Source organism: Sceloporus occidentalis, unplaced genomic scaffold (assembly GCF_023333645.1).
Source record: "Sceloporus occidentalis isolate IW3139 unplaced genomic scaffold, rSceOcc1.0.p SCAF_24, whole genome shotgun sequence".
Taxonomy (NCBI): Eukaryota; Metazoa; Chordata; class Lepidosauria; order Squamata; family Phrynosomatidae; genus Sceloporus; species Sceloporus occidentalis.
In genome coordinates this window covers 5,614,483-5,626,494 of record NW_028317004.1, presented here as the reverse complement: position 1 = coordinate 5,626,494, position 12,012 = coordinate 5,614,483, and the positions used below count along the sequence as shown (strand labels likewise).

Sequence of the window (12,012 nt, the reverse complement as noted above, 5' to 3'; positions counted from 1 at the left end):
AGGATAAAAACAGGTACTGCATTCAACCCTGCAAGTCCATGGTTCCCAATTGACAATGTGATTAGTAAACTAAATAAAAATAGCTTAAAAAAAATAAATGTGGTAACATGTAAAAAGAATTCCTCAATGATGTCACCATCAGGGGAAATGTCCAATTCCAACAAAATGTGTAAAAAAAAAAAAAGAAAGTCTTTACAGTGGGGGTGTGGCCTATAATTTGGGTTAGTGCAGGGGGATGCGCAATTCATATCGCCAGGCACCAGGGACATGAAGATGTTTTTATTTTTTCATCTAGCCCTGCTGCAATGCATGATGCGCGACAACCTCCTCTCTCGGCACTTCCACCAGGGCTTCTATAACAGAGCACCGATTTAACATAACCATCCGGTGCTCCACCAGAGAAGCCCCGGCGACGGTGCCGGCAGCAGAGGTTGCACGCAGATGTCCACCGGCTGTCCCCGCTAGACACCAGGGAGTCTGGGGGTGCATTGGTAAGTTGGGAGGGGTGGCATATCTAGGGATCAGAGTGGCATTTCTAGGTTGCAGAATGGCATTATCACAGGCATAAATCATATCACGGGAGTGCAGAGTGGCATATGGTGGGGCAGAGGGGAATATCTATGTATTTGTGTATTTTTTCTTGTGTGCACCAAACTTTAAGGGTGCGGCCTATAATCGGGTGTGGCCTATAATCGAGCCAATACAGTGTGTGTGTGTGTGTGTATATATATATATATATATACACACACATATATAAACACACACAGTCACTGGCCACTTTATTAGGTACACCTTGCTACTACTGGGACCCCCTTTTGCCTTCAGAACTGCCTCCATTCTTCGTGGCATTCTTTCTACAAGGTGAAAGAAACATTCCTCAGAGATTTTGGTCCATATGGACATGATGGCATCATCTGCTGCAGGTTTGTTGGCTGCACATCCATGATGCGAATCTCCCGTTCCACCACATCCCAAAGGTGCTCTATTGGATTGAGATTCGGTGACTGTGGAGGCTATTGGAGTACAGTGAACTCATTGTCATGTTCAAGAAACCAGTTTAAGATGATGTGAGTTTTGTGACATGGGGCATTATCCTGCTGGACTTAGCCATCAGAAGATGGGTACACTGTGGTCATAAAGGGATGGACATCAGCAACAGTACTCAGGTAGGCTGTCGCATTTAAACAATGCTCATTTGATGCGAATGACCCAAAGTGTGCCAAGAAAATGTCCCCCACACCATAACACCACCACCACCAGCCTGAACAATTGATACAAGGCAGGATGGATCCATGCTTTCATGTTGTTTACACCAAAGGCTGAACCTGCAATCTGAATGTCACAGCTGGAATCCTGACTCATCAGAGGAGGCAACGTTCTTCCGGTCTTCCATTGTCCGTTTTTGGTGAGCCTGTGCGAATTGTAGCCTCAGTTTCTGTGGTCTTCTGCTGCTGTAGCCCATCTGCTTCAAGATTTGACGTGTTGTGCATTCAGAGATGGTATTCTGCATACCTTGGTTGTAACGATTTACAGTTGCCTTTCTGTCATCTCGAACCAGTCTGCCCATTCTCATCTGACATCAAGGCATTTTCGTCCACACAACTACCGCTCACTGGATGTTTTCTTTTTTTCGTACCATTCTCTGTAAACTCTAGCGATGGTTGTGTGTGAAAATCCCAGCAGATCAGCAGTTTCTGAAATACTCAGACCACCCCGTCACCAACAAAGTCACTTAAATCCCCTTTCTTCCCCGTTCTGATGCTCGGTGTGAACTTCAGCAAGTTGTCTCGACCATGTCTACATGCCTAAATGCATTGAGTTGCTGCCATGTGATTGGCTGATTAGCATTTTGTGTTAAGTAATTGAACAGGTGTACCTAATAAAGTGGGTGTGTGTGTGTATATATATATATATATAATTTGATGATATGATCAAAATATCTAAAGAACGCCCTTCTTGTCCTAAAAAAAACAATATATAACTTATGTGGGTATTACAGATAAACATGGGCACCACAGAACTGTTAAAACAGCCATTGTCATGAAGGGTGCAAAGAATAAAGCAGTTCTGTCTTTAAGGGGTTAAAGAAATTCTATTGGTAATATCAAAAAAAGAAACAGAAAAAATAACAGACATGTCCCAGAAACTTGTTGGTGATGATAGTCTTATGCTTCGTGATATGAATGTTTTGTTATTTTGTTCTACTTAGTTTTAAGCTTAGGTGTGGTATTGTGTAGACATTACTGTAGGTATTAATTATCTTGTTTTACTAATGATAACTTTGTGACTGCTTCAAGGTTAAAATCTGTTCTGATTGACGGAATACCTTTAGATAATACAATTGCATGAAATCCTTGAATGTTAAAGGTGGTGTTATTATATTCATATGACAACACAAATTAACTCATATATTATAAAAGTTTGTGAAACGCAGGAATCAGCTGCATCTATTTAACTTGAAGAAAAATGTAATACAAAAAAATCACATTCAAATTCATAAAACTATTAATTAGCACTGCACTGTGCACATACGCTCCAAATAATCCTAAACAAAGGGGAAACGTTATCAAGTGAGTATGTTTTAGTGTCGGTGTGTGAGAGGGGCTGTGTATGTGTAAGCGTGTGTGCTAGTGTGTATGTGTAAGCGTGTGCTAGTGTGTATATAAGTTATTAGAGGAGCACTGAGCTGTACCTGTCCCCAGGGCCAAAGGGTGCCAGCCCTTCCCACCTTCTATATTTTTATCATTATTCCCTTGTGTGGAGTAAACTGGCACAATTGGTTTGATACAGTATACGAGAACCTAAGAGGCACAATGGCGCACATCCACATATATGTATGATTTTCCAGTTGTCCTTGTGACTGGGCCATTGTAATCATTGAATCTTGAGTTGCCAGTCCTCACTCATTGTCACCATTATCCCCATAAGTAATGGGAACACACCTGTTTCTCTTTGAAATGCAACACTCCAGAGTAGGCACTTCTTCCTCATTTTGATCATAAATGAAAGCTAAATAACTAAATTAGAGTGGCACAGCTGTCTCTAGCAAGATTAAAAATCACTCATTAACCATGTGTGGTGCAGCGTGAAAACTGTCATTTCTGTCACACTGTTTGAGCACAGCTGGAGTGAGCTCATTTTAGGATCCGGATGGAGGAACAGATCTGTCAAGGAGAACACCAAGTGAATACAATTAGGACAATAAACATATATTATCTTCAATGATTAAATAAAGATGTTTTAGAGATTTGTGCAGGAACAGGACAGCTGGTCATATGCGCAGTTCCCAAGATCTGTTTCTGTTTATTATTTGTGTTGCCCTGTAATGTATGAACGAGTGCGTGAAAGTAAAAATATCATGTGTTCCAACCAGACATTTCTTTCAGCCTGCTTCTTTAGAATGCTTTTAAAACCCCTTTGTGGTTCCAGATTCTATTCCAAACAAACTACCGTATTGGCTAGATTATTGGCCGCGCCCTTAAAGTTTGGTGCTTATTTAACCCCTTAACGACAATTGCCGGTCCTGGCACGACACGGAAAAGCATGTGCTTTACGACAATTGACGTGCCAGGACCGGCACGTCTTTAAACGGGTGCAGAAAGCGATCTACTTTCGCTTTCTGCACCCAAAAAGCGTTGCTGAATGCCTCGACCTCGAGGCATTCAGCAACGCCGCGATCGGCACGAAGGGGCCATCTCTGGCCCCTCCACGGGGCGTCAACATCCGCCATACTTTGTATGGCGGCGGACGCCCGTTTTAAAAGCGTTTAGGAGGCGATCAACGATCGCCTCCTAAACTTAAATGGTGTCGCTGGAATGCCTCGATCAGGAGGCATCCAGCGACACCAAACACTTACCTTTCGGTGGGCTGTGACCGCTCCGGAGAGCGGTCACAGCCGCAGCTGCCGGTGATCTTCGCCATCAAGGAAGATGGCCGCCGCCCTGCAAGAGAAACAAGCAAGTTTTAAAAGCTCGCTAGACGGTCTCCAGACCATCTAGAGAACTCTGGCTCCACTTGCAGGTTGAATACAGGTACTGCATTCACCATGCAAGTCAATGGAGCCCAGCTTTCTAATCACATTGTGATTAGTAAAAAAAAAATAAAAAAATAAAATAAAATTAATAATTAGAAAAAAATAGTAAAAAAACAGTAAAATGTAAAAATCATTTCCCACTGATGTCACTATCAGGGGAACCTCCAAGTTGAAAAAAAAATGTTTAAAAATTTTTTTTAAAAAAGGCAACAAAATATAAAATATATATATAAAAAATATATTTTTGTGAGCAAGTCCTAAAATTAGCATATTAGCTTAAAACAATTCTCGCATGGAAAGAGTTAAAATACTGGCATATTAAATGCCCGTGGGGTGTCTACTTTTAAAAAAGGTATGATTTGATGGGGTAAATTGAATTGGCCAGGTTCAACAAGGTCCCAATTAACACCGGGGGAAGGATGGCCACACATCTAATTTCCAATTAGAAAAATGCACACGTACCAAATGTGGCCTTTTAGTTCCCCCCAAAAATGACAAATTCATGCATGTGGGGTATCACTGTACTCAGGAGATGTTGCTGAACACATATTGGGGTGTCGTGTGACAGCGGCATATACCAGGAGCTGTAAATTCATACATAAAGTAGGTGTGTGTGGGAAAAATACACACACAAAAATACTACTGCAAACTTTGAAACAATGCTGGTGGTAAAATGTGTGCATGCAAAGAGTTAAAATACCAGCATTTAAAATACCCTGGGGTGTCTAGTTTTCAAAAATATATGGTTTTGTTGGGCACACTGAAATGGCCCGGCTCAAAGATGTACCAAATAGGGCATGGGCAGTGGATCCCCAAATGCCAAAGTTCAACATTGAAAAATGCGCATGCCCCAAATGTGGCCCTTTTGCCCCCAAACAGCCAGGCAAAATCATTCATGTGGGGTATCACTGCGCTCAGGAGATGTTGCTGAACACATATTGGGGTGTTTTGTGATAGTGACATAAACGAGAACATTTTAATTCATACCTGAAGTAAAATGTGTGTGGCAAAACAAATGCAAAAAAATGACTACCACAAAGTTTGACAAAGACTGGTGGTAGATATGGTGCATGGAAAGAGTTAAAATACTAGCATTTGAAATACCCTGGGGTGTCTAGTTTTCAAAAATATATGGGTTTATTGGGCACACTGAAATGGCCCGGCTCAAAGATGTACCAAATAGGGCATGGGCAGTGGATCCCCAAATGCCAAAGTTCAACATTGAAAAATGCGCATGCCCCAAATGTGGCCCTTTTGCCCCCAAACAGCCAGGCAAAATCATTCATGTGGGGTATCACTGCGCTCAGGAGATGTTGCTGAACATATATTGGGGTGTTTTGTGATAGTGACATAAACGAGAACATTTTAATTCATACCTGAAGTAAAATGTGTGTGGCAAAACAAATGCAAAAAAATGACTACCACAAAGTTTGACAAAGACTGGTGGTAGATATGGTGCATGGAAAGAGTTAAAATACTAGCATTTGAAATACCCTGGGGTGTCTAGTTTTCAAAAATATATGACTTGATGGGGTAAATTGCATTGGCCGGGTTCAAAGATACCCGAAATGGCACATGGAGGGAAGAATTACCAGATTTGGAAAAAATGGCTTTGAAATAGCAAAACGCTACCTGTACTTATTGCCCCATAATGGGTAGAAAAAAGCAAAAAAACATAAAAACATTGGGTATTTCTAAACTCAGGACAACTAGTAGAATCTATTTAGCAGGTTTTTTCATTACCTTTTATAGATGAGTAAAAGATTTTTCAACTAAAAGTTAGAAACAGTCATTTTTTTCTAAGTTTTTCACCATATTTTATACTTTTTTTAGTAGTAAATAATAAGATACAATCAAAACAATGTCATCTAAAGAAAGCCCTTCTTGTCCTGAAAAAAACAATATCTAATGTGTGTGGGTTCAGTAAACGGGAAAGAAGAAAATTACAGCTAAACACGAGCAGCGCAGAAATGTTAAAAAGGCCATTGTCACGAAGGGTACAAAAAGTAAAATCAGCCTTTGTCACGAAGGGGTTAAAGAAAACATTATTTTTAGAGGAAAAATACAACTGAGTGAAATGGTAAAGCAGTATTTTATCTAATGAACAGGAATACATGTATTTTAACACTTTTGGTATCTATTATGCAGTTAGTCAGCATAGGTTATGTACAAACAGAAATTTGGAAAGCTAATAGCCATTTTAAGGTCCCCTTATTTCATAATGCACCTTACTTATAGATACACCGCTCTGCCCCCCAGATATTCTTTATAACCCCTGATATGTCACTCTGCCCCCTAATATGCTTTATAACCCCAGATATGGCACTCTGCCCTCTGATATGCTTTATGTCACCCTGATATGCCACTCTGCCCCTCTCCCCCAGACTTACCAATGCATCCCCAGACTCCATGGTGTCTAGCGGGGGCTGCCGGTGGATGTCTGCGCGATGCGCATAGACAACCTCTGCTGCTTCTCGCCACTTCTGCCAGGCCTTCTATGCCAACGCTCAGTCAAAGAAGTGGTGCGGGGGATCTGGATCCTAACCCTGCTGCTTGCCCTCAGCAGGGCTAAATGATAAAGAAAAGGAAAAAAATCGATACCAATTGCGCATTCCTGCGCTAAAGCCCGAATATAGGCCACAGCCCCACATTAAAGTGGGGGGGAAAAGTGCGTCCCGTAGTCAGGCAAATACGGTATATCTTCAGTGCGATTTGTTACTGATTTTATACTTGGTTTTTGTTAAGACTCCAGCTGAGTATGAGATTCCCATGTACCATAAACAACAATGCAGTATATTTGTTAAAAAGGTGTAGCTTGCTGTAACCAGGTGAGAGGTTTTTAAAGGTGCTGTTCCAATTACACAAAGCATTAACTGAGTGGTCCAGCATCCAGCAGATTTTTATTTATTTATTGTGATTTAAACATGAGATATATAGTGTGTGTGTATATATATATATATATATATATATATATATAACAGACTATCACAACTGCTTTAACGCACACCATCAGACCATAAGAAATATGTTTTATTATGCCTGGGGGGGTCATTAACATCTACCGTGCCATCGTGACCTGGTTCTATTCATAATGTTGTTACTTGGCAAACTCCTTGCGTAGTACTTGGTACATCCAGCACGTGAGATCTGACAGTATTCACGAGATAAACGCTGTCAGTGCTTGCACTGTGTGAGGAAAGGTTCATACATTATGACAGTGAATTCTACCAGGCCTTCCTTCTCTATCTGAGGCTAAAATCACTCTTTGAAGTATGTTTGGTGAAATGTCCCTGTAGGGGCAGCAAGGTGCTGCTTCATATGGGTGGGGGGGGGAATGGTTAGTTAACCTGTGTGTTGTTCAAGAAGCAAAACTTTAGTTGGATGTTGCCCAGATGGTTCTGCCACACAAAATTTGCATATTAATCAACGGAGACCATTTATTCCATACATTCTTTTTTTTTTTTTACTTTTTAACCAGGTAATTTGTTTCTTTTTAAACCTCATTGGCTATTTAAATAGCTTTTTTGGTAAAGCACGTAGTTGATTGCCTCCAACCGATTTGTTGCTTTTTGAAATGTCATTTAACTTTACAGTTCTGTATGTGGTGCAGAAATCAGGGAAATTAAGAAGCAGCAGTTAATGTCCACATGGACTCGCTCAGGGAACGTCTCAAAGCTAGCACCTTTCTATGGTGTGTCTCTTTGAAAATATCAATATCCGAAATATAAATACCTTAACTCATCTTAAATAATGCAAGATGAATGCTGAACTGCATTTTCTTTTGGAGAGATTCAATTTTTTCTCAACTGGTGATGTTTTGCAACCAATTGCAACATATATATATATTTATTTTTTTACGATGAAAAGATAATGAACTGTCTCGGAATGTTTAATAAACTTTTCCATATTTTACAAGAGACAGGAAAAGATCTAAAATGAAGGAAAGGCACACCTGGCAGCGCTGATTTGTTAAAAGTTCCAAAGCGTGTCTGCTATCGCATGTTTTTTTTATATTAATACAAGCTGCCCTGAGATGACTAACAAAACATATCTATAAACTGATGCCAACATAGTCCTTGTGTCTTATCATGGGAATATAATGCACTTTGCTGGAATAATCACCATTGTAAAGGCCACTTCTCCCCCCTGACTTTGGTTATTAAACTAAACTTAGAGCAGTCAGGTCAGGTTTTCCACTGTGACTTGGCAGGGGATTAAAGCTAGACTCATTTACTAAGGTGAATTTACTGATTTTCTAAGCAAAGTCGTATGCATGCGTGTGACAAGGTGTGCAATTTATGTTTCTTGGAATATAATAATGCATGAATGAAGAGTTGTTATACTTGGCTAATTAAACCAGAATTGAAAGATCATCCAGAAATGATCTGGGGTACGTGATGCCCACCCGACCCGTCGTTGGCATATGGCACTTCTGTTAGCAATGTGGGGCTATAGAGCTCCATTGTGCCCAATGCATCTCCCTGCGAGCGCCTGCGCCTTTGGCCCTGCTGAACGCTGTGTGTACACGTGTAAAGTCTTCTCGTTGATCCGTGTGCGCTTGGCTTACCTTTTTTGTTACTTGACATTGATTTCATTGGAAGTACTTTACTGCCACGGATTGACAGCTTAAGCAGCTAATCAGTGGCCAGACATTTCGGCTCATGATGGAAGAAAGAAGATTTTGCAGCATGGCTGCACATTTTATGTCAGATAAGTGCTTTTTATTTTGTTATTGGCAAGAAAGCATAATAAAGAACATTCTTCTACAGCAAGGATGTCAGAGACACTAAACTGTCCCTTTTAAGTAAATTCTGCCATCTTAGTTTGGGACTAAATCTGACAGCAGGTTTGTTATAAGAATAAAGCAGACTATCTGAAACAAAGTACCTATCTATGGTAACTGAGCTGAGCTAGGAAATATCCTATTACGTTTTGAGTTATTTTTCCCCCCAACCAGAATAAAAAATCATGAGTGGCTAGGTAAGTTTTTAAATGGCCTCATGATAGCACACGGCAATGAGGAGAGATTGCTGCAATTGTGTTATGTCTGTCTATCTTAGGGATCTAGTGGACAGTATGCATAATCATAGAATTCATTACATATTGATTCAAGCAGTGACTTATTTATGACTACCATTTTTCAGATTGCTTGTGAAATCAATTTTGTGACCGTTTCTGTCAGAGAAAATTTTCTGTCGTTGACTGATGTCTGACACTGAGGGCATAGTATTATTCGACAATGCAAATTTATCACGAAGAAGATAAAAACCGTGAAAAAAGAAAGATGCAGAACATTTTAGGTCTCACAGACTAACTTTTGCCTAAGGCCTAATATATGACAAGATGATGTTCAACTAGACAGTAGATAATCCGTATTAGTATTAGTCTAAGGAATTTTAACAAGCCGCACCTTTTAAACCTGGTGTACTAAAGTGCCCTATGTTGTGTATACTCTTATGTTCTTATATCGCCTGTGGGATATTTAACATAATAAAAAAAACTGTTTTGCCTTTAAATACAACACTCATAAATCCTTCTACGATTAAAACTTGTTGGGGAATAAGTTCTCATGGAAAGAAACATTTTTGTCTTTCTTATTAAACTCTTTATATGTCTGCTGGGTTATCATATGGCAGGGGCGTCCAACCTGCGGCCCTCCAGCTGCTGCGGGACTACATTTCCCATCCTCCTCAGCCAGCCCCTTAGCTGAAAGAGCATTTTGGGAGATGTAGTCCTGCAGCAGCTGGAGGGCCGCAGGCTGGACTCCCCTGTCATATGGTATTATGGCATGACATTGGAGGGTGGCATCAATAATCATCCTACGCTGCTCCCAGTTGGTGAGAACTCCATCATTTCCAGCATTCTGGGCGTCCCCAGACACACACAAGCATTACAGATACAATCAGCTCAAATAATTGCGTTAGCATATACATGCCCCACAGTGAACTGCTCACTGACCTGTAAAAAATATGTGCAAACCAATGTACACTGAACTTTCATTCAAACACTCGATAAGTCTCAGGTCCCTAGAAACATAATAAAATCCCACATATTGTCTTGTATAATTTACCATAAGATATTGCCTTGTCACTTAAAACAGAACCGCAGACAACTACTGTGTCCACAAAACCATTAGTAAGATCTGAAAAAATGTAGCTCGGGTATAATACAGCATTTCTCCAGATACAAACTGGATTCACTATACAGTGCACCATACTTCTAATTGAGTGATCACAACACAAGCATGTTCTTCTTTTCCAGGTCACTGATGCAGGAATGTAATCACAAGGATTATCCATGCCGTTTCAGCTGTCCTGAAGCTCGGACACAGGCTTTGATTCCCCACCGAATCTTTGCCCCGCGTGGATTGTTGAACACGTGTATTGAGATCTTGCTTCCTCTACTTCCTCGATGCCTGGAGGCCGCTCATGCCGTGTTGGGTACCCATCCTTTTTGTAGACTTGATATCTTGATTGTTCCACCCAACTTCTCTAGTTTAGGAATGGCAAGGTAAATGACACTCTCTCACCTTTTGGGACTTCATTGTCTGTTTAAGGTACAGTCCGCAGCTATATGCAATTTAAAGTACCTCAGTACTATGCATCACTCAGGTAGGACAATCCCAAAACAACAAACCACCATAACAGCAACATTTTGTAAGCCAGGATTTGCCATCACTGAAACAGGGCAATCAGTTTACATTTTCCTTTTACCCGAAATGAAACCTGAAACAAAACACTGACCAGGAATGTAATTACAAGCTGTGTGAAGGTTGATGCAGTGAGCATCCTATGGAACTATTGTCCCAGCACCTGACTAGTAATTTTAGAGCTTAGAGACCTGGCAGGTATATTCAAAAAGAACAGATAAAAAAGAAAAAAATATATAGTGTAGTATATTATAACTATTGTGTAATCCCAGGGCTATATTCCAATGGTTGCACACAATATATATGACCTGTAAAGCTTCCAGAATCAACTCCTTGATGTGTGTGTCAATCCGTCCGTATCATGAGACATGCAAAACAGAAATCTACCATAGAATGATATCTTCCTATAATAATGTACACGCAAGGGTGGAATGCACTCACATTTAGGCAGATCAGTCCCGCTTATCTGTTGTGTGTCCTGGAGTAGTGCTGATATTGCCTGCAAATCTGGAACTGGATCTTCTTGAACTTCAAGGTCTTTAGGTCCTAGTGAGGTAAGTCCTCTGGGTTCCGCTGACCGTGTTAACAAAATCTCTTCTTTAAGGGGTCTAGTGGTCCTTCCAACATATTGCAAACTGCAGTTGCATTCTAAAAGATATACAACATTTTTCTAGTTGCAGTTGATAAAATGTTTGATCTCATATTTAGTGCCCGTATTGTGGCCTATAAAACTATTAGTCTTTTTAGGTAGATGTATGCACATCTTGCAGTGTCCACAAGGAAAAAAGCCAGTGGGTCTAGATCCTAAAAAGTTTTCCGTGTTGCGTGGTTTATTAATTTTAGGTAGTACACTTGGAGCTAAGATAGTCTTAGTCTCCGGGTTCCAAACAGGCATACGGAACTACAATTTCGCGAACGTGCTATCTGGGGAAGTATATAAGGAAGGACTCCACGGACAAACGCACAGACCTCCTGAGGAAGCCACGAGATATTGGCGAAACGCGTAGAGGACCTTTTTAAATTACAGGACATTTGACTTTTTATCCATTTTTATTCATTCAGTTTTTATCTGATCTTTTAAATATCCACCTGTTTTTGGTATATTTATTGATCGTCTATATTGATGAATTACAACTACACTTTTAGGATTTAAGGGCATAGTCCCAGAATAAATTATTCACCTATTTATTTATCTTTTTGATCATGTTATTATCTTTCCACTAATCATGAATTACACATAACACACACTTAATACCAACTATTTGTTGATTACTACCTGATTTCGAGTAGTATCTGCACCTGCACTTTAAAGAGATTTTGTTAACACGGT

The 12,012-nt window shown here is 40.2% G+C and overlaps 1 protein-coding gene across 1 annotated transcript in view; it reads left to right on the top strand.

The window, feature by feature from the left end:
- LOC149300549 (aminopeptidase O-like) overlaps positions 1-12,012 on the top strand; it is a 146,689-nt gene that overhangs the window by 16,073 nt on the left and 118,604 nt on the right. Inside the window, exons 4-5 of the mRNA XM_089485036.1 lie at positions 8,210-8,221; positions 10,295-10,543. Of these exons, the coding sequence (XP_089341162.1) occupies positions 8,210-8,221; positions 10,295-10,543 (261 nt within the window). The remainder of the gene's footprint in view (positions 1-8,209; positions 8,222-10,294; positions 10,544-12,012) is intronic.